The 22,637-nt window shown below is 43.2% G+C and overlaps 2 protein-coding genes and 1 pseudogene across 2 annotated transcripts in view; 1 reads left to right on the top strand and 2 right to left on the bottom strand.

Moving 5' to 3' along the window:
• The first annotated feature begins 7,464 nt into the window (after positions 1-7,464).
• Positions 7,465-12,916, top strand: LOC136356621 (uncharacterized). Its single transcript, XM_066310869.1, has 4 exons — positions 7,465-10,314; positions 10,405-10,836; positions 11,068-11,092; positions 11,681-12,916. Exons 1-4 carry the CDS (start codon positions 7,465-7,467, stop codon positions 12,604-12,606), a joined length of 4,233 nt encoding a protein of 1,410 aa, XP_066166966.1. The 3' UTR covers positions 12,607-12,916.
• A 2,193-nt stretch (positions 12,917-15,109) lies between these two features.
• LOC136356620 (uncharacterized) lies at positions 15,110-15,802 on the bottom strand (annotated as a pseudogene).
• A 3,253-nt stretch (positions 15,803-19,055) lies between these two features.
• LOC107275616 (probable LRR receptor-like serine/threonine-protein kinase At1g56140) overlaps positions 19,056-22,637 on the bottom strand; it is a 29,202-nt gene continuing 25,620 nt past the window's right edge. Inside the window, exons 13-22 of the mRNA XM_066310868.1 lie at positions 22,571-22,636; positions 22,454-22,498; positions 22,300-22,364; positions 22,070-22,180; positions 21,287-21,445; positions 21,086-21,204; positions 20,742-20,952; positions 19,679-19,928; positions 19,446-19,596; positions 19,056-19,347 (exon numbers count right to left, since the gene is read on the bottom strand). Of these exons, the coding sequence (XP_066166965.1) occupies positions 19,084-19,347; positions 19,446-19,596; positions 19,679-19,928; positions 20,742-20,952; positions 21,086-21,204; positions 21,287-21,445; positions 22,070-22,180; positions 22,300-22,364; positions 22,454-22,498; positions 22,571-22,636 (1,441 nt within the window). The 3' untranslated portion in view covers positions 19,056-19,083. The remainder of the gene's footprint in view (positions 19,348-19,445; positions 19,597-19,678; positions 19,929-20,741; positions 20,953-21,085; positions 21,205-21,286; positions 21,446-22,069; positions 22,181-22,299; positions 22,365-22,453; positions 22,499-22,570; position 22,637) is intronic.

Raw genomic sequence — 22,637 nt, 5'->3', positions numbered from 1 at the left:
TTGACTCGTCAAAATGCATTGTCCAGTACTCCATCTTCTCCGTAGACGTGTCTTCTTGGCATACGGTCCACTCGGCGACGAAGTCAGCTAAAGCTTGGAACTTGATCGAAGTTCGCGGCTTGAAGGATAGATCCAAAGACATCAACTCTAAGGCCCACTTTGCAATCCGCCCATTTGCTTCGCGATTGTGAAGTATATCCCCAAGTGGAAACGATGTAACCACCGTAACCGAGTGACCTTGAAAATAGTGAGATAATTTCCTAACAGTAATTAAAACACCACATAGCAACTTTTGAACCTGAGGATATCTTGACTTGGAGTCGGCCAAAACCTCGCTGACGAAATAGATTGGTTGTTGGACTTTTTGAACATGGCCTTCTTCCTCACGCTCGATAACCAGGACCGTGCTTACAACCTGGGAAGTTGCCGACACGTATAACAACAGCGGCTCTTGCGGATGTGGCGAAGCTAAGACTGGTGGAGTAGTGAGAAGTTTCTTGAAGTCTTCAAAGGCTTTTTGTGCTTCAGGTCCCCACTGGAAATTATCAGTTTTCTTTAGCAGCTTGAAAAAAGGCATCCCCCGCTCGCCGAGTCGTGAGACGAACCGGCTGAGCGCCGCCATGCAACCAGTTAACTTTTGAACATCTTTCTAGGAGCTCAGCGGTTTCATGTTGAGGATTTTCTCCGGGTTGGCTTGTATGCCTCTATAGGACACCATAAAGCCAAGCAGCTTCCTTGACGGTACTCCGAAGATGCACTTTTCAGGGTTTAATTTCATCTTGAAAGCGCGGATGCTCGCAAAGGTCTCTTGTAGATCCGTAATCAAATCATCCTTCTGCTTGGTCTTGACGACTACATCATCAACATAAGCTTCAACGTTGCAACCAATCTGAGTTGAAAAGCATCTCTGGATCATGCGTTGATAAGTTGCTCCTGCATTCTTTAATCCAAAAGGCATGGTGATGTAGCAGTAGGCCCCGAAGGGTGTGATGAATGAAGTCTTCAAGCAGTCGGACTCCTTTAGTCAGATCTGATGATATCCTGAGTAACAATCCAAAAAACTGAGTAACTCGCAGCCGGCCGTTGAGTCAACTACCTGGTCAATGCGAGGTAACCCGAAGGGATTTTTGGGACAAGACTTGTTGAGGTCGGTGTAATCAACACACATACGCCATTGCCCCGTCTTCTTCTGAACCAGGACTGGGTTGGCCAGCCAGTCGGGATGTAGGACTTCCTTGATGAAGCCTGCTGCTAACAGCTTGGTCAATTCCTCCTTGATCGCATCCTTTCTATCCTGTTCGAAACGGCGGTCGTTGATTAATACGTTTAGCGTCTTCCTTAACATGTAAAGAGTGCTCAATCACCTCTCTAGGAATACCAGGCATATCAGATGGTTTCCACGCAAAGATATCTTTATTATATTTGAAGAAAGGTGATGTGCGCTCTTTCCTATTTACAATCTAACTCAGCGCCTATTACAGCAGTTTTAGTGGGATCAGAGGGATCTAGAGGAATTTTCTTGGTCTTGGCGTCGCCTTCTCCGTTCTTTGGCATCTTGGTTGCAAGCACTTCTCCTTTGGTTGCTGTGGACGCAGCCAGTCGGATTTCCTCTCGAGCCAGAGTGATCTCGTGGGTCTGGGACAGCTCGCAGCTTTCCTTGTCACAAGTGACGGCTTGCTTGATGTCGCTTCGTAGGGATATGACTCCTTGAGGACCTGGCATTTTCATCATCATGTAGGTATAATGCGGGACAGCCATGAACTTTGCTAACGCCGGGCGTCCGAGTATAGCGTGGTTCGCTGTCTCAAAATCAGCAACTTCGAAGCAAATGTTCTCCGTGCGAAAGTTCTCCCGAGTGCCGAAAGTAACCGGCAAGGTGATCTGGCCGAGTGGAGTAGAAGATAGCCCGGGGATGACTCCGTGAAAGGGCGCATTACTCGGCTTCAATTCTGTGCGAGGGATCTGCATGTCGTCCAGAGTCTTGGTGAAATGGATGTTGAGTGCACTGCGACCATCGATGAGAGATCGTCAGAGCTTGACGTTGCGAACCACTGGGTCTAGTACCAGGGGGTACCGCCCCGGGTGGACCACTCGGTCGGGATGATCCGAGCGGTCAAACTTGATAGCTGTCTCTGACCACCGAAGATATTGGGGCGTGTCGGGTTGAACAGCATTGATCTCCCGTTCGGTCAGCTTTTGCTTTCACTTAGATTCATAAGCCAGGGGTCCGCCGAAGATATGGTTGAGTTCCTTGCAAGGGTCTTGGCATCTTCATCATCCTTCTTCTTGGACTTGCTTTGATCTCCGTCAGTCGGTTTGCGTGCGTTCTTGGCGTATTGCTCTGCAAACTATTTGTAGACGAAGCAATCTTTGGCTGCGTGATTTGAATTTGGATGATGCAGACATTGGGAGTTCATAATCTTGTGGAAAGTGTTGATGCGCGAACGCTGTCGGGAGGACGGTGTAGTGGTTGCCACAAGTTCCTCGGGCTTACGCTTGCGATCCTTGTGATTGGTACTACCGCTCCCCCTGCAGTCGGCGTATCTTTCTTCAGCTTCCAGGTGGTGCCTGACTGCTTGGATGCGATGACGGCATCTTCGGCTTTTGCGTACTCATTGGCTTTTTCAAACATCTGCTTGACCGTCCTGGGAGTTTTGCGGCCAAACTTACCGACTAAGAGATCATGGCGAATGCCCTTGGTGACGGCGGCGATGATGACGTCGTCGGTGATGTCGGAAATCTTGTTGCTTTGCTCGGTAAAACGCCGGATGTAATCTCGAAGGGATTCTCCGGACTTCTGGACAACATTGTAGAGATCAAATTGGGTGCCAGAGCATTCAAAGGTGCCCTGGAAGTTGGCGCTGAAGTGGTCACAAAGCTCCGCCCAAGATCCGATTGTGCCACGGGGTAGCCCGTGAAGCCAGGACCGGGCAGAATCCGCTAGAGCCACGGGCATATAGTTTGCCATGGCTTTGCTGTCTCCTCCTGCTGCGCGGATTGCGAGACTGTAGACGGTGAGCCAAGACTCACGATTTGTCGTGCCGTCATACTTCTCGATTCCAGTCGGTTTGAAGCCGGCTGGCCAATCTACTCGATGCAGGTCGCTTGTGAAGGCAGCAACTCCATCTACGTCTTCGTCGTAACGATCTGGTGAATGGCGGGGGATGTAGCCTCTTGCCGCGCAGCACTGGTTGATAGTTTCACGAAGATCGACGGGACGCCTGCGACGTGGGGAGCGGGGATGTTCGGCTTGATGCTCCTTGTGCCAGTCAGGAGGCGAGTAGACAGATCGTTTGCCATGGTCCCTGCTCCTGCGACTGGATCCCGCGACGATGCTGAGGCTTGGTTGGTGATAATCTTGGGATCGAAGAGGCGGAACTCGGCTGCTAGTCGGCGTGTGGACGCTTGCGGAGTTTATGTCACGCCCAGAAATTCACTAGTAATTTCCGAACTTATTTGTGCATAAAATCCTCGTCCAGGAATCAGCCGAGGTACACAAACTGACAATTTAATATACAGATTCATCAAATTAACTAAAACGATAAATACTTACTTAAGAGGCACTTAGTCCTCACCATGAAGAAAACTGCAGCGGAAAATAAAATCTAGCGAAGCTCCGGCTCCACTCCCACAGGTAGCTCAACTGGGGTATAAGCCAAACGTCTTCTCCTTCGCAACTTGTCTTCAACTGAGGTTTGATTGATTATTGCAAGGTGAGCATATGACATACTCAGCAAGCCACACAGCAAATATGCAAGTGCACAGGATACCAAAGGATGGCATAATATAGGGCTCATTTGCAAAAGCAGCATTTAGCAAACATTTAAGAGTAGTAAAACAATAGAGTAATTAATTATCAATATTAATCAATCACTGAACAGCACATCCATGCTGCACAGGCCCAACCATCCTGAACAACCATACCCAGTTGTACAGATCTATCTCCAAACCAGGAATATACCATTCCAAACCAGGAGCTAAATTAATTACCATCAATTATCACATTACTATTAATGAGTAGTGTGGGACTAATCACGAAAGACATTGTTCGACCCGCCCATAACCGCGGGCACGGCTATTCGAATAGTTTTACTCTGGCTAGAGGTGTACCACTGTACCCACAAGACAAAACTCCACAATATGTCACCATATCATCATGTGCCCATGCTGAACATGTCACCATTTCTGTAGTTGTGACAAGACCCCTCGCATAACTCAACCCAAAGCAGTGCACCGTTCCCGGATCATAGTCACCCCCTCAAAAACCAGAGTCATGGACTCCCCAGCGACCCCCGTGGGCTTATCTCCGCCACTTCTCAGTCTGGTGCTCCGCAATGAGCCTTGTTATACAAAGTGTCCAGCCGTTGCCCACTCTGGCTTGTGGTTGGAACGATTAATGTTTCACAACCGAAACTCGTGAACCGGTCCTTAATTTTCATGAGCACGACCATCAAAACCATGTGCTCACAACCCACCATTATCAAGTTTTAGTTGGCACATTAATTAATTAACCAATCACGATTGACCATCGTGAGCTATTAAATATCCATCATTAAATAATAGTGAAACATTAATTATCCCAATCATGTGCTAATGTTTCTAAGCATGGCTAAGCAATTATATCTAATACATCTAGTTGAACCAATATATAAATCCAACTAGTCAAATTATAACCCGAGGTAATCAAGAAATAGGGTAATCAATGCAAACAGGCCATAACAAAGGAATAGGTTCACACCACCCGGTGACATTTGAAAATAAATGCACAGTTGAAATAAATAGAGAATTTAAATATAGGATCAACATGCTCAAAGGAATTGTGTTTGGGATCTGTGTGACTTGCCTTGCAATATTCGGTCTTCAATTAATCTTCTTGAACACTTCCGGCGCACTCGCGAACCTTCGCAACGACGGAAACGACAAGCTAAAACGCAAAACGAGGAAAACACTAAGAAACTCCAAATAAACAATACACATAAAGTAAACAAACATGTAGATCATAATTTTAGATGAATTATGAGACTTGAACGGCCTCATTCTGACTTCATATGAATTTATTATGAATTTTACTAGATTTAATCTAATTAAAGCCCATTTAAAAAAAATTAAATAAATTTAATTCAATTTATGAATAATTTTAATATGTAGATCTTTATTTTATACAACTTTTGCAACTTGAACCACATTAAACCGAGTTACAATGAATTAGATATGAATTTTTAAAGATTAAACCGGATTAAAGCATTTATATGGATTTTAATTGAATTATGACGCAATAATGAATTATTTTTGAAAAGGAAAAGGGATTTATTGCATCAGCATCTAGGGTTGATGATGAGGACATCCCAACCGTGCATGCTACTTCAAGTACCAAGCAACCATCATCAAACACAAAGGATACAATTCAAGGTCCACTTACAAGAAGTCGTGCCAAGAAACTACAAGTTCAGGTGAATTCATTCCTAACTGATTTTAATTTCAGTACTTCTGAGAATGTTATACTACCTAAGTGTTCTACTTTAGTTGTGCTTAGGAACATACAACATGAGGAGGATGAAAGTGGATCGGTGGATTCTATCACTGGAGTACAGAACGGACCAGTGAAGCAAAACGGACCAACTGCAGTGCAAAACGGACCAGTTCAAAGAACTGCTCATAACTCTCAATTTACAGAAGCTATGGAAGTAAATGAGGACTCTTTGGAAAGCTTATCAAGTCAGCTTTCCAATGCCACCAATACCAAGTACTTTGGACTTCACACCAATGAGAACCAAGTACGTTTGTGAAGACTGCTCTGAAGGCCAGGAGTCTGCTGAGTCAGCACGTTGGTACAAGTTCATGTTCAAAACTGTACCAATCTACAATGTTTCGTGGTGCATGTATACATGGTTCAAAACATAGTGAAGTTAACTTTCCAACGCAACTGACGGTGCATCATTTGGACTTCCCAAGTTGGAGTTATTGCCAAATTACTGAACACCACTCCAGAAGACCAACAGCCTCGCGAACCCACTTCAGAAGCCATTTCGTGGAGGCCCTTTCACATTTTTAGTCTTTTCATTTCCATCTCGAATTCACACCTATCTAGCAGGGCTGTTGCTAGTGTAAATAACCCCTAAGACCATTGCAAACTCAGACTTTTGATAATCCAATTCGGAACCCTTTGTTCAGCTGTGTGCTAACAAACCCCAGAGAGAGATTCTCTACCCCTTTTCTCTTGTGTTTTCCTTCGCGGAGATTACAGAAGCGGCCGCGTCATCGGCACCCAATCCGTGCTCCTGATCCTCGAGTTTAGGTTGCGTAGGTTGGTTCTTTGAGAGTGTGGTTGGGCGAATCCTTGGTTCAGGCTGCCGTATAGAGACGGTGGTTGGCTCCTTGTGCGTGTCGTCAGGTTGCACTAATTATCGCTGCTTGCAGCAAGTTATCGGTCGTTCTTCGGCTAGTTATCAAGATCAATCTTACGTCGTGAAGATCGGGACAACAACCTCATCATCTGGTATCAGAGCCTCGGTTGCAACGGTAGGATTTTTACCCTTAGCTACATATATATTTGTGTTCGTCCTATCCACTGAAAAAGCCATAAAAATATTCTGCTATAGCCCTTTGTTTCAATCTGTTATTCTTGTGAGTTTAGTTAATTTTCAGTCCATTAGAGTCTTGTTTTAGTTGCTGATCATATTCTCCTTTGCGTGTCCTTTGAGCTTCTTTCATACATCTGCAAATCCATATATATAAAAAAAAATTCAGAAACCGGTATCATCCTTCGCGTAAACTTTGATCCTATCAAGTTAGAACGCTGACGGTCGTGTCTTGTTTCTACAAAAAGAAAAGTGTATAAGTTTCATATCTGTTCTTGTTCTTAGTTATATATATAAAAAAAAGTTTATCAAAAAAAAAGAGAAGAAAGAAAAGTTACAAAAAAAAAGAGAGAAGAAAAAGAGTTGAGGAAAGTTTGAGAAAGAAAAGTTGAAAGATCAGTTTGTTTATGTGCACATGTTCTGAATTTTATATCAAGTTGCACAATCAGTTTGTTATCTATCTTTTGGTGCAAAATTTTGCTTAGGTCTGATTGCAACACTTGCATCCTAAGCATACTCCTTGTTTGCATCAAAACTGAATTATCTTTGCGTGTGTGTTTGATCTATTTACGTTATTCATATCTTGTGGTCAGCACTAAGCATTTTGGACTGTGATTTAACTTTACAATAGCGAGAATTCAGATTGCATTCCTTGTAAAATATATCCCCACCAAGCTCCACAAGTAATCCACCGTCATAGGAACGCTGATCTTGCATTCTCCCAACCATCATTCTCAAGTTACCACCTCGCATTGGTCCTCTGTAATCTGCAGGGAACTCACTTGAGCTTCGGTAGAGAGGTGAGGTTGTGTGATTGCACATATATTTTCCTATTCCACATATTCCACAAATATTTGTTGCAAGCCATCACTAACTTGACAGGAAGATGGGTTCTAATGTTGAGATTGAGGATTGTGTCACCATGGCACAATTCAATGAGATGAAGCAAAGCATGGAGGCACTAACAGCCAATGTTCAAGCACTTATGAATCGATTGCCAGAGCCTCCTCCTGAAGATGCAAATGCAAGTCACCATGGAGAAGAAGATGAAGAATCCGAAGGAGAAGCTGCTGCTCGCCTTGCAAGAGAACAACGAAGAAGACGGAGAGATCGTGTTGTTGCAAATGCAAGAAGACCTCCACATCCTGGTCGTGGAAATGGTGGTAGAGGTGCTGATCGTGGAAGAGAACATGGACTAGAAGAAAGTGGGACTGACGAAGAGGTTGAACAGCCTCATCGTGATGATCGTCGTCACCGAGGAAATCGTGGGCGAAATCAGCCCAATGAAGAGAGATTTGGCAAATTAAAATTCACCATGCCCAAGTTTGAAGGAGGATCTGATCCTGAAGTCTATCTTACATGGGAGTTGAAGGTGGATAAAATCTTTCGTTTGCATAATTATTCTGAGCGGAAGAAAGTTGCCATGGCTGCTCTAGAGTTTGATGGCTATGCTCTAATCTGGTGGGAGCAAATGCTAAATGAAAGAGAAGAAGCTGGCCAAGGCGATGTGCGTTCATGGGCTGAAATGAAGAGAGAAATGAGGGCAAGATTTGTCCCTAAACATTATCGCCGTGATCTTTTTGACAAGCTGCAGAATTTGAAGCAAGGAAGCCTCAGTGTTGATGAATATTATAAAGAGATGGAGAAGGCAATGATTAGAGCCAATGTTTATGAAGATGAAGAGCAATCAATTGCACGTTTTATGTCAGGACTGCACCGCAACATTCAGCGTATTGTTGAATTTCAGCAGTACCGCAATCTTATTGAATTGGTGCATCAAGCTAGCAAAGCTGAACGTCAATTGCAGCAAGACATGAAGTCCAATAGAGGAGTGTCTTTCAGCACAAAGAATGCAGCAAGTGGAAGCAAATTCACATCAAGAGGTAGTGGAAATAGAGGTGCATTTTCTAGCTCAAGTGGTGGTGCACGATCTAGCAATTATGGTACTTCCAGTGGGAAAGATTTGGCTGCTCCAAATGAGAGGAAAAATGCAGCAAACACATCATCTACTTCAGTGGGTTCTTCCACCAAGAGTAGTGGAATTCAATGCTTCAAATGTGGTGGTCGTGGTCATGTTGCTAGAGAGTGTCCAAACAATAGAACCATCGTTGTGAATGATCAAGGAGAGTATGAATCTACTAGTGAGGAAGAACAAGAAGATAGTGAAGAGGAGAATAATCTTGAGAAGGATATCTGTGAATTTGAATCTGGTGCTGCTCTTGTTGTAACTCAAATTTTGAGTGTACAAATGAGTGATGCTGAAAATGGACAGCGGCACAATCTTTTTCAAACTAGAGCTAAAGTGCAAGATAAAGTTGTCAAGGTGATCATTGATGGTGGAAGTTGCCACAATCTTGCTAGCAAAGAAATGGTTGAAAAGCTTGGTTTGAAGCTGCTAAAACATCCTCATCCATATCATGTGCAATGGCTTAATAATTCAGGTTCTATTAAGATTGCACAAAGAGTAAAAGTTCCTTTCAAGATTGGTGAATATATTGACACCATGGAGTGTGATGTGGCACCTATGACAGTGTGTCACATGCTGTTGGGAAGACCATGGCAATATGATCGGTCATCTCTACATTGTGGTAGAACCAATCAATACACCATCAAGTGGAAGGGCAAGGAGTTGATTCTTAAACCCATGACACCGCAGCAAATTCTAGCTGAGCACTTGCAAAAGAGCTCTGAAGTGAGGAATGAGAGTGCAAAAGAAGGACAGAAAAATAATTTGAGTGCCCCCCACAAATCGGTGAGTGAGAGCCACAAGCCAAACATGAGAGACAACAAGAAAAGAGAGGGAGAGAACTTAGTGATGATAGCCACCAAATCTGAAATGAGAGATGTGAGGAGAAACCCAGAACAAGTATTATTCATACTTGTGTGCAAGGACACATTACTTTCAGCTAACGACTTAACCTCTGTTCCTAGTGTTGTTGCACGTGTTTTACAGGAATATGAAGATGTCTTTCCAGAGGAAACACCTGTTGGACTTCCTCCATTGCGTGGCATTGAACATCAAATTGATCTCATCCCTGGAGCTACACTTCCAAACCGTCCAGCATACCGCACCAACCCTGAAGAAACTAAGGAAATTCAAAGGCAAGTACAAGCACTTTTAGATAAAGGTTATGTTCGAGAAAGTTTAAGTCCTTGTGCTGTCCCTGTGATTTTGGTGCCAAAGAAAGATGGTTCATGGAGGATGTGTGTAGATTGTAGAGCCATAAATAACATCACTGTTCGCTATCGTCATCCTATTCCTAGGCTAGATGATATGCTAGATGAATTGAGTGGGTCTATGATATTTTCGAAAATTGATTTGAGAAGTGGTTTCCATCAAATTAGAATGAAAATTGGAGACGAATGGAAAACTGCTTTTAAAACAAAGTTTGGGTTGTATGAATGGTTAGTTATGCCTTTTGGTTTGACTAATGCACCTAGTACATTCATGAGATTAATGAACCATGTCTTAAGAGCATTTATTGGAAAATTTGTTGTTGTGTACTTTGATGATATCCTAATTTACAGCAAGACATTGGAGGAACATGTTGCTCATATTCAGCAAGTTTTGGATGTACTCAGGAAAGAACAATTATATGCTAACCTTGAGAAGTGCACATTTTGTACAGATCAGGTTGTGTTTCTTGGTTTTGTTGTTTCAGGTTTAGGAATTCAGGTTGATGAATCAAAGGTGAAAGCAATAAAGGATTGGCCAACTCCTGAAAATGTAAGCCAGGTGAAAAGTTTTCGTGGACTTGCTGGTTTTTACAGGAGATTTGTCAGAGGTTTCAGCACCATAGCTGCACCATTGAACGAGTTGACAAAGAAAGGTGTTGCCTTCCAATGGGGAGAACCGCAAGAGAAAGCTTTCCAAGAATTGAAGAAAAGATTGTCCGAAGGCCCCTTGCTTGTGTTGCCGGATTTCACTAAAACCTTCGAGGTTGAATGTGATGCAAGTGGGATTGGTATTGGAGGCGTTCTCATGCAAAATGGACAGCCCGTTGCATATTTCAGTGAGAAGTTGGGAGGAGCACAACTGAACTACTCGGTGTATGACAAAGAGTTGTATGCTTTGGTAAGAGCACTTGAAACTTGGCAACATTATTTGTGGCCAAAAGAATTTGTTATTCATTCAGATCATGAGGCTTTGAAGTATTTAAAGGGCCAAGCAAAACTGAACCGTAGACATGCCAAATGGGTTGAATTCATTGAAACTTTTCCATATGTTGTAAAATACAAGAAAGGTAAGGAAAACATTGTTGCTGATGCTTTATCTCGTAAAAATGTTTTGCTAAATCAACTTGAAGTAAAAGTGACTGGAATTGAAAGCATAAAAGAATTATACTCTGCTGATCTTGATTTTTCAGAACCATATGCAAAATGTACAGCTGGAAAAGGATGGGAAAAATATCATATACATGATGGATTTTTGTTTAGAGCTAACAAATTGTGTGTTCCACATTGCTCTGTTAGACTCTTGTTATTACAGGAAACACATGCAGGTGGACTGATGGGCCACTTTGGATGGAGAAAGACTTATGACATGCTAGCTGATCACTTCTATTGGCCTAAGATGAGAAGAGATGTTCAACGACTTGTGCAAAGATGTGTCACCTGTCACAAAGCTAAGTCAAAACTGAACCCTCATGGATTATATACTCCCTTACCTGTTCCTAGTGCTCCTTGGGAAGATATTAGCATGGATTTTGTTTTGGGATTACCTAGGACAAAGAGGGGGAGGGATTCGATTTTTGTTGTTGTTGATCGATTCTCTAAAATGGCACACTTTATACCTTGTCATAAAAGCGATGATGCTTCCCACATAGCTTCTCTATTTTTCAGTGAAATTGTGAGGTTGCATGGCATGCCCAAGACGATTGTTTCAGATCGTGACACCAAGTTTTTGAGCTATTTTTGGAAGACCTTATGGGCAAAGCTTGGAACAAGGCTGCTGTTTTCCACCACTTGCCACCCTCAAACGGATGGGCAAACTGAAGTTGTGAATAGAACACTCTCTATGCTGCTGCGAGCCTTGATAAAGAAGAACCTGAAGGAATGGGAAGAGTGCTTGCCACACGTGGAATTCGCTTACAACAGGGCAGTACACTCTACAACTAACATGTGTCCATTTGAAGTTGTATATGGTTTCAAACCACTTTCTCCCATCGATTTGTTGCCTCTACCATTGCAGGAAAGGAGTGACATGGAAGCGTCCAAGCGTGCAACTTACGTTAAGAAGATTCATGAGAAGACCAAAGAAGCAATTGAGAAGAGGTCCAAGTACTATGCTGCATGGGCAAACAAGAATCGCAAGAAGGTGACATTTGAGCCTGGAGATTTGGTTTGGGTACATCTTCGCAAAGACCGCTTCCCACAGAAGCGCAAATCCAAGTTGATGCCACGAGGAGATGGACCATTCAGAGTGCTGTCCAAGATCAATGACAATGCTTACAAGATTGAGCTACCTGAAGATTATGGTGTTAGTTCAACCTTCAATGTTGCTGACTTAACACCATTCTTTGGACTAGAAGATTCAGAGTCGTCGAGGTCGACTCCTTTTCAAGAGGGGGAGGATGATGAGGACATCCCAACCGTGCATGCTACTTCAAGTACCAAGCAACCATCATCAAACACAAAGGATACAATTCAAGGTCCACTTACAAGAAGTCGTGCCAAGAAACTACAAGTTCAGGTGAATTCATTCCTAACTGATTTTAATTTCAGTACTTCTGAGAATGTTATACTACCTAAGTGTTCTACTTTAGTTGTGCTTAGGAACATACAACATGAGGAGGATGAAAGTGGATCGGTGGATTCTATCACTGGAGTACAGAACGGACCAGTGAAGCAAAACGGACCAACTGCAGTGCAAAACGGACCAGTTCAAAGAACTGCTCATAACTCTCAATTTACAGAAGCTATGGAAGTAAATGAGGACTCTTTGGAAAGCTTATCAAGTCAGCTTTCCAATGCCACCAATACCAAGTACTTTGGACTTCACACCAATGAGAACCAAGTACGTTTGTGAAGACTGCTCTGAAGGCCAGGAGTCTGCTGAGTCAGCACGTTGGTACAAGTTCATGTTCAAAACTGTACCAATCTACAATGTTTCGTGGTGCATGTATACATGGTTCAAAACATAGTGAAGTTAACTTTCCAACGCAACTGACGGTGCATCATTTGGACTTCCCAAGTTGGAGTTATTGCCAAATTACTGAACACCACTCCAGAAGACCAACAGCCTCGCGAACCCACTTCAGAAGCCATTTCGTGGAGGCCCTTTCACATTTTTAGTCTTTTCATTTCCATCTCGAATTCACACCTATCTAGCAGGGCTGTTGCTAGTGTAAATAACCCCTAAGACCATTGCAAACTCAGACTTTTGATAATCCAATTCGGAACCCTTTGTTCAGCTGTGTGCTAACAAACCCCAGAGAGAGATTCTCTACCCCTTTTCTCTTGTGTTTTCCTTCGCGGAGATTACAGAAGCGGCCGCGTCATCGGCACCCAATCCGTGCTCCTGATCCTCGAGTTTAGGTTGCGTAGGTTGGTTCTTTGAGAGTGTGGTTGGGCGAATCCTTGGTTCAGGCTGCCGTATAGAGACGGTGGTTGGCTCCTTGTGCGTGTCGTCAGGTTGCACTAATTATCGCTGCTTGCAGCAAGTTATCGGTCGTTCTTCGGCTAGTTATCAAGATCAATCTTACGTCGTGAAGATCGGGACAACAACCTCATCAGTTGACGGAGGACCGAGTGCATGGCGACGGTTCACGAAAACGGACGGCCGAGATTCATCCATCCAAAACGGACGGCCAAGATCCATCGGTCCACAACCGGACCATGGCGGACTGCAACGATGACGTCGGCGATGACGTCATCACCGGCGACGGCTCGGCCTCGCGTGCTCGCCGGCGAACGACGGCGCGGCGGCGCAAACGGAGGACACCTACGCGTAGCGGACGGCACGGCGAACTCACTGGTGACCAAAACGACGGCGGAAGATCAACGGACGACGACAGCGACGAGGAAGAGCGGCGGCGACGATCGGGTCAACGGCGGCGACGGTGCTCCGGCGGCTGACAGCGACGGCGAAAGGGCGGACGAGGACGGCGACGCGACGGCGACCACGGCGGTGACCTCCCCGAGCGACGACGACGACTGGAGCGATGGCGGCGCACTGCTGGAGTGGCGGCGGCGACGGCGGCGCGAGGCGGCACGGCGCTAGAGCTCTACCGGCGACGAGAGGCTAAGGCGAGGGTGGCGGCAGGTATAGGGGAGCTTGGGGGGTCAATTTATAGGGTCTAGGGAGCGGCGGCGAAGGCCCACGGCGACCGGTGACGGGAAGGAAGGTTTAGGGTTCGGAGGAGACAAATCGATCCGAATCGAACTCAAATCCGGCGATTTCCAAAGCGATTTAGACGATGTTTCCAAAAGGGAAAAGGTAGAGTGGATCACGGGGATCCTTTCCCCTCAATCAATTTCACCGGAAACGGAAAGGGATGGCCGGATTTGGAATGGCGGCGGCGGCGCAGCTCGGCTAGGGTTTCGGCGAGAGGAAGACGACGACTGACGGGTGGGACCCACCTGTCAGCGGCGGTCGCACGCACGCGCGCGGGCGGCTCGGCTTGGGCTGACTTGGGCCGAGGGAGAGAGAGAGAGAGAGCGGTTTGGGCCGGCTTTCGGCCCAAAACCAAAAGGGACTTTTAAAAACCTTTTTCCATTTAAATTATTCATGAAATGCAATTCCATTTATTAAAAATACTTCCTTGGCTCAAATAAACCCCAGAAAAATCTAGGAACTATAGAATCAAGTAAAGTATTTAATAAAATTTTATCTAGCCCACTTTTATATTGGAATTTAACAAATTAAAATTAGATCTTCTCTTCTAGGCTTTTAAGATCATTTCTAATAATTCCCTTTTAGACAACAATTTATAAATTAAGGATTTTTAAACAAGAAAAGCACTTAACATAATTATAATTAGATCATTAATGATTAAATAATTACTGAACTGTTCTTTGTATCATTTAGGAATTGAGCTCTGAAAAATCCGAGAAAATTTCAGAGAGTATAATTAATCATGGAGAATTTAATAAAAATTAAATCCAACCATGATTTATATTTAGGAAATTTTATTTCCCACATTTAACTTCACTTGTTAATTAAAGAACATTTAATATAAATTCTATTAATAATTTATTAGATAACTTATAAATCCTGAAACAAAATTCAGGCTGTGACAGTTTACTGGAACCGAAGCGGTGATCATGGTCTTGGTCTGGTTCAAGATGTTGACGACGTGATTGGCTTGATTGAGTGCGTCTTCCTTGAGGAGGGTGTCGAGAAGAGTGATCGGTGCAGCCGCGTTCTGCTAGGGGGTGCGAAAAACCGCCGTCCCCTCAACGTCTTGTTGCCCGATGAGCTCTCGTGCTCGTCGCTCGGCCTCCAAGGCACGCTGTCGCCGGTCCTCAGCCTCCTTTGCAGCCCGTTCGCGCTCCTGTTGCTCACGCTGCAATCGTTCTCGCTCTTGTGCTTAGCGTTCCTCCTCTAGTCGGCGACGTTCGGCTTCTTGTCGCACGCGCTGTTCTTCTGCTTCTTGGGCTTGGCGCTGTTCTTCTGTCTCGTTGTCGGCCATGAAAATGCCGAAGTAGAGAGGTGTGTAGTTATCTTCGTAGCCTTCATCGAAGTCGTCGAGGTTGCGGTGGTCGTAGCGGTAGCCGAAGTCGTCGTACTCTACGATCTCTGTCGGTCGAGAGTCGACACCGGGGGAGCTAAGGTAGCCGTCCAATTGTTCCGTCGAAACCGTGCCGAGAGGCTGGAGTATGATGCCGACTTCCCTAGAGCTAGACTGGATCGGGGCCGAGGTCGGGTCCCGCCTAGGCCTACGGGGAGAAGACGCCCTTATGGTGAAGATGGCAGCCAAGTCATCGGGGAGTTTCATCAGGATTGGAGGATAGGCGCCATCGTCTTGATCGGGTCATGTTGGAGTAGATTGGATCTCGTCCGAGTGGTTTGGGGCCGGCTCGGTTGTGATGATCCTGGAGTAGATCTCGGCCGACTTCGGGATACCGAACGGGGCGGAGACCTGGCCTCTCCCCGACTGTTTCGGATCTGAGCCGAGGAGAGAAATCTTGCCGAAGTCGTTGGTGACAAAGTCGAGGCTGCCAAACCGGAACGCCTGCCCGGGAGGGAAGACGAAGTCGTCGATGCCGGAGATGAAACCCATCGCACTAGTCGGCGAAGAACTTGACGCTACCCCTACCTGGCACGCCAACTGTCGAAACGAGATTTCGGCAATACTAAAAGGGGGTGGCTATCAAGCTGGAAAAGTGGATGGGTTGAGAGACAAGGAATTTTATACAGGTTCATGCCTTCTTAATAAGAAGTAATACCCTACTCCTGTCCGGGGATTGATCCGCCGAGTATGTTATTGACCGTATGATCTGGGAGAAAATCGTGCCCTTAGAGGCACCCGGACCCCTCCTTATATAGGGGAGGGGTCCGTATTACAAAGTACAATCCATATCCCTAACGGAATAGGTAGTTACAGATAAGTTACAATCGTAACCGACTAGGATCCCGGATATTTCCTTGACATACAAGTTTGAAATTTAATCCGAGTCCCTTTAAAAGATATTCTATCTACAGATGGCACCCCATACCCAGTCAGACTATATATGCCGTGTGGGTATGGGGTATCCATAATCTCTATACATACCTCAAGATATGGAGCTCATTGTACTGAAAAAGGCAATTTGATATTGGCTGTATAGGGGCAGAGATTTGCAGTCCATACTGACTACTGAAACTTAAGAGTGCCTCTAGAATTCCGCAGCAATGTTGGGTGAGTAAATTGTAGGGCATGGCTACCAGAATGAAGATGTTGACATACTGTCCCAGCACTATTTCGAACAGGTCCAACGCCATGTCATCCAATGTGTACATAATACTATACACATGCAAAAAGAGGGCCTAAGGCACCACGGGCATCTTTTATGGAAGTATTCTCCCTACATGTCACACTCTCAGAATCGCTTAATTTAATAATTCATTCTTTAATGCATTTTTTAGAAATTATTTTAAAAACCTACAAGATAAACCCTAATAAAAACTAGCAAAATCGCACATAAAATTGAGATAGATACAATTTTATTAAATACTTTGCTTGTTTATCTATTTCCTGGATTTTTATGTGAATTATTTGAGCAAGGGAAGTATTTTTATTAAATGAAATAGCATTTCACGAATTATTTTAATTAGGAAAATTTTTAAAATCCTATCCTAATCTGTTGGGCCCTTTTCCGGCCCAACTCTTCCCCTCGCGCGCGCGAGCCACGCGGCCCTGCCGGCCCAGGCCAAGCCGCCCCTCCCCCTCTCTCTAAGCCGCCGACATCTGGGGCCCACATGTCGGGGCCATCCCCTACCTCCGGCCAGTCAAGCCGAGCCCGACCACCACCACCTCCCCACCAAATCCGCCGCTGGTCGTCGCTCCCGAGTTCGATTGGATGAGGGAAATTTATCCCCTCATCGTCCTCTTCCTTTTCCCCTAAGAATCGGAGCCGAATTTCGTGTAGTTTATCCAAATCGAATTCGAATTCGAGTTTATCTCTCCACCTAACCCTATAGTTTTACGGCTTTGATTCCTCTCGGTGTGGGATCGATCTCGAGCTTCCGTGCCTATGTAAATGATCCCCTTGTCGTCCTCTACCATTGCCCTGAAGCCACGTCCTCCGCCGTGGTCCATAGCACAGCCGCCGCGTCCGTCCTAGTGGTCGCCGCAAGCCTAGCCGCCCCACGCCACCGTTGTGGTCGCCGCCGCCGCTCACTATTGTCGCCATCGGGTTCGCCGAGTGGAGCCGCACCCCGTCCGCTCCTCCGTTGCCGTCGAGACCCGCCGGAATCCCGCCGTCGACGCCGCCCAGAGCCGCGCCGCCGTTGGAGCTCACCGCCGGCCGCCGTTCGTCGTCGTCCGTCGTTGTTCTGAGCACCGGTGAGTTCACCTCGTCGTCCTCTCCACGATGGTGCCCTTGGATAGCCCGGCCGAGCCCTGTAGCACCGGTGATCTCGTGGTCCCGTGCAGTGCCGACGATGACGTCATGCTGACGTAAGAAAAGCCCTTTTCCTTCTTCAAAATAAATCTTTATTGCGTCGTAAATCATAATAGTTTTCTGTATTAGGTTAAAAGCATATTAATCTTACAAAATTCATAACTAAATCATCGTAACTTGGAATGTTTTCTTTTACTGGGAAAACTACCAGAGCATTGTCTAGTAGTATATTTTCATTACATAGAGCAAATATGTACAAAAGTTACAGGGAAACACAAAAGATTACAAAGTTTGTAACCAGTCAAAAACTAATTGCTTTAAAGGATCCTTCATTCTGCAGATATACTGAAGAATTTTGTTCTTGAAATGGTTTCTCCATGATTGAAAAGGAGGGGAAATATTCTGAAAAATAAACCCATTTCTCTGCTTCCAGATGTGCCAAGAGGCAATAAAGAAAATTTCCAAGAAACCCTTTCTGGCAAAATTCAGCCTTACTAAGACATTCATTTGAAAGAACTCATGTGTTGATTCCATGTGATTCCCAGATGTTACCAACATCTTACACTGAACGGGCAGGTGAAGAAGAGATGTAGCCTGGTTTCTCTGTGTCCCCCACAACCAACGCAACATAAATCTTAGAGTACGTTTTAAGTTTCCTACTTTCATCATCTTTTAATGTTGTGAAGTTAAAGTGATCCAGAGGCCATACGAATTTTATATGATTGATCTAAGCAATAAATCCAGGGTTTACGCACAACAATTACTAACCTGTCCCAAATCTACCCGTTCTATACCATATCGGTACAATTTTGAAATATCATGATAGAGGAGTTCAAAACGCCACCAATATTATTTATGGTACAGAAATATAATGATGAAGTGTTCAACCTCTCATATCTATCAAATTTTAAATTTTATCAACCCATTTTCAAAACATACATGTTAGCGGGTTCTAACCCGGAATTTCACAAATTCGTACTAGTACGTAGGAGGAGTTCGCAAATGGATTTTAAAACCTTTCGCAAATGGATTTTAAAACCTTTCAAAACACGTTAGTACTGGTTTGTAATGATTAATAAATGTTTTGGTACTAGTTTGTACTACAACTTTTAGAAATTAAATAAAAATCTGAAAAAAGTATGGGAGAGACAGCTCTTCATGAAATTAACAATGGGACAGAATTTTACCTCTGCATTGCACTGGCCATTACAGATTGAGGGTTATCTATTAACATTTATTGAGTATTGAATACACCACGGTTATTCACCATTTACAAATTATTAGGAGCAAACTTTTATTACCAGGACCGAGTTAAGGATAAGTAATTCCATTATTTGCTGTAATTTAGTCAACACATAATTATTTTTTAGAAAAAGACATACAATATTGTCGCAAACCAATCTTGATGACCCATGCATTTTCTACTTTAAATTCACTTAACCTGGAGACAAACTTCTGCTTAGCTGCTAGTGGTGTTGCTGCTGTTCCCACCACCCCTAAGCTGCCACTCAGTGATGTAGCTCGGCTTGGTGACCACCTTAGCCACATCGACATCTCCAGTCAGCATTGCCACAACCTTCGACATTGGCGGTCGCTGGTGCGGTGAGCCCTGAGTGCAGACAAGTGCAACACATATGGCTCTAAAAGCTTCATCCTTGCCAAATTCCTTGAGACTTGGGTCAACAATTCCAAGTGCTTGATCCTTTTCATACAGGCCCCATGCCTTAAATTGAAGTTTTATTGTATATAGTTTCAGTAAGCAAAAGACAATACACAGTGAATTGAAGTTTTCTTGTATGGGAAGATCATAGACCAGCATACCCATTCAAGGAGACAGATCTTGCTTTCCTCGAGGGAGTTGTCGGTGTTTGGTCGCCCAGCGACAGTCTCCAGCATGACCACTCCGAATGCAAAAATATCAGCCTTTTCTGACAAATGGCCTCTCATTGCATACTCAGGAGCTAGATAACCCCTTAAAAAAGATAAGACAGGTTAATAGTAGCATTCATATTGATGTTATAATCATAAGATGATAAGTGGTAAAATATTCTTACAATGTGCCCGCAATTCTAGTGCTCACATGAGTTTGATTTTCATCATAGAGTTTGGCAAGTCCAAAGTCAGAGATCTTTGGAACGAGATTAGTGTCAAGTAGAACATTACTAGCTTTGATGTCTCTATGCACAATGCGTATACTTGACTCTTCATGAAGATAAATTAGGCCTCTTGCTATTCCTAAAATGATCTCGAAGCGCATTACCCAGTCTAGGTTTAAGTTGCTGTCACCTTTACAAGCATAAATAGCTCAGTTATCATAAGGAACGCAAATTATTACAAAAATGCAGAAAAGAAAAATCCATAATTATTAGTCATGAAGCAATGACACTACAACAAAAACCAAACCTTATGTAGAGGCTCTTTTGTAGAGACAATTTTCAAAACGCCTCTAAGTTTTGAAGCTCTATAGTCTAAAGACACTTTTTAGAGTCACTTTTAAAATCGCTTAAAATATTTTTATTCTAGAGACACTTTAGAGATATTTTTAGCATACTTTGTTAAATTTATCTTATAGAGACATCTTTTCGGCACTTTAAAATTTGCCTCATATGTAATGGCATTTTCTTAAGGCATTTAAAATGATGTAAAGGCATTTTTCCAAATATTAACATATATAAAGTAAGTAGATATAAGTAACAAAATTAACATATTTGCATGTAATTATATGAGGTTGAGATGGTTAGTGTATTGAAGATAAAAATGTTCAACTCAAGAGGTCATGAGTTCAAGGATTGATAAGGGATAATATTTTTCTTTTTTTTTTTCATATTGATTTGCTAGTTGCCGCAACATATTAATGCCTCTACAAAGTGCCTCTATTTGCATAGAGACATCTTATAAAATGCCTCTTAGATCATAGAGACAATTCACCAAAAGACACTTATGAGACACTCTTCAAAATGTCTCTATAACATTGTAAAGGCATTTTAAAAATGTCTCTATAGTGTTAGGAAAATGTCTCTACAAGGTATATTTGTTGTAGTGTGAGTTTTATTTGTGAACTAAGAAAATACAATTCTATAAGTGCCGAGGGTGGCAATTTTGCAGAAGTGAACTCACCAAAGATTGCTCGATCCAGGCTTCCATTCTCAAGGTACTCATAAACCAACAAGGGTGTTTTACTGTCAATGCAGCATCCATGCAATATCACAAGATTCCGATGTTGAACAGCTGAAATTGTCGCAACCTCTGTCACAAATTGGCTTGTCCCCTGATGAGATGACTGAGAAAGTTGCTTCACAGCTATAACTCTTTCATCAGGTAGCTTACCCTGATAAAGTTTTTACATGTATATTTTGAGCATAGACAAATGTGGCTAAAACACAACACTTAAATGCCAAAATCACACAAATTTATAACCAGTTGCAGTTGTACATGATTAATTATGGAAATAAATTAAGAACCTTATACACTGGCCCGAATCCTCCTTCCCCTAGAATATTTTGAGAATTGAAATTGTCTGTGGCTAGCTTGAGCTCAGCGTAACTGAAAACATCAGGTCGTCCAACCAGGTTGTATAGTTCTGCATGTTATTTTTAGTATAGATGAGAAGAATAAACCAGTTGACAATTTTGATGTTTGAATTATGTACTGATAAATCATACCTTCTTTCTGTTGTGCCAATGCTCTCCGCTTCTTTATCAGTGTAAATACTCCAAATAATGCTGCTAATACTAAAACTATTGCACCAATCAATATTCCGGAAATTGCACCTGCCTTACTTTCCCTTTTTGGTATGCCATTTCGCACGGTAGGAGTAAAATCTGCAAAGGAAAAATATTATTTATTAGCAGCCAGTATAACACTTCCTGTTGTCGTTTTAGTGTGGTTCTTACTTGGAGTGACCCTCAATGCTGAGATCATTGGCCCATAGTAACCTTTAATAGGTATGGCATCTGTGCCCTTGCCAGCCCAGAATAGATGGATCTCAAGGAAGTTTTTAGACACAGTTACCATGAAACTCCTATTAACTACGCGAAAAGATTTTCCACCTGCTGTTTTCTTTATATCGAAATCCTTTTCTTTTAGAGCACCCTATGTAAATATCAGTAATACTTTTAGATGAGTAATGGCAAGATTCAGTAGAAACACATTATGTAAAATGCACTCAATTTGTACCTGGATATATATGTCAAAAACTCTTCTACCTAAGCTTAGCCAAGTCTGTGAGTCAGGAAAAGCAAATTCTGCAAATTGGAGCAAAACAGTGTAATTTCCATTCTCAAGTCCAAGGCCGTAGTACCTTAGAGATGATGGTGACATCCTTGCAGTTTGAAACAATTCTGAATGAACTACATTTTGAAAATTTTGGGAGCTATATATAATATTCTTTGCATCTTCTCTCTGGAAGTAGTTCCCTACACTACTGACACCCCATCTTGTTTGACCAGTAACATAATATGTTGCAGCTCCAAGATTTGTAGGATCTGCTTCATAAATAGTGTCATCTGAGCCTCTTGTAGATCCATTACTGCCACAGTCAACTGCGAAGGAATAATCTGCAATTAAGATTAAAAAAATGTAACAATCATTCAAATTCGTAAGTTCATGTTTTTTTGAACGACTAAATTCATAAGTTCATGTTATAGTTTAGTTTTATGAGGATTGAGAAACATACATTTTGGTGACCCACGGAAACAAGGGGTGTCTTGCTGGAGGCAGTTTAGTCCCCAAGGTAGCGTACTGTGCATAATTTGAATTGAAAATTTAAAGTTATTGGGATGATTTTAGTATAGTTCACTCGCCAAATTAGAACTAAATGTCACAAGTACCTGTCACTGGTGCTCTCGAGTAAGAAGTTGTTTGCCACCAAATTCCTTTCAAAAAAACAGAATATTAGAATACATATTTTTTTCTCAGTAACACAAATATCACATTTTTACACTTACAACTGTAAATTGTTTTGGCTAGCCCAAGAAGGAAAGCTCCCAGTGAGTTGGTTGTATGAAAAATCTC

Source organism: Oryza sativa, chromosome 5 (genome assembly GCF_034140825.1).
Source record: "Oryza sativa Japonica Group chromosome 5, ASM3414082v1".
NCBI lineage: Eukaryota > Viridiplantae > Streptophyta > Magnoliopsida > Poales > Poaceae > Oryza > Oryza sativa.
The sequence above is the reverse complement of the archived record's forward strand: the minus strand, read 5'-3'. Positions and strand labels throughout refer to the sequence as shown.

Excerpts from the sequence above, each read along its gene's own strand:
- LOC136356621 (XM_066310869.1), top strand. The coding sequence starts at position 7,465 with ATGGGTTCTAATGTTGAGATTGAGGATTGTGTCACCATGGCACAATTC. Across the intron at positions 10,837-11,067 it reads AGAAAGGTAAGGAAAACATT|GAAACACATGCAGGTGGACT; the intron begins GTTGCTGATGCT and ends TTGTTATTACAG. Across the intron at positions 11,093-11,680 it reads ACATGCAGGTGGACTGATGG|TACACTCTACAACTAACATG; the intron begins GCCACTTTGGAT and ends ACAACAGGGCAG.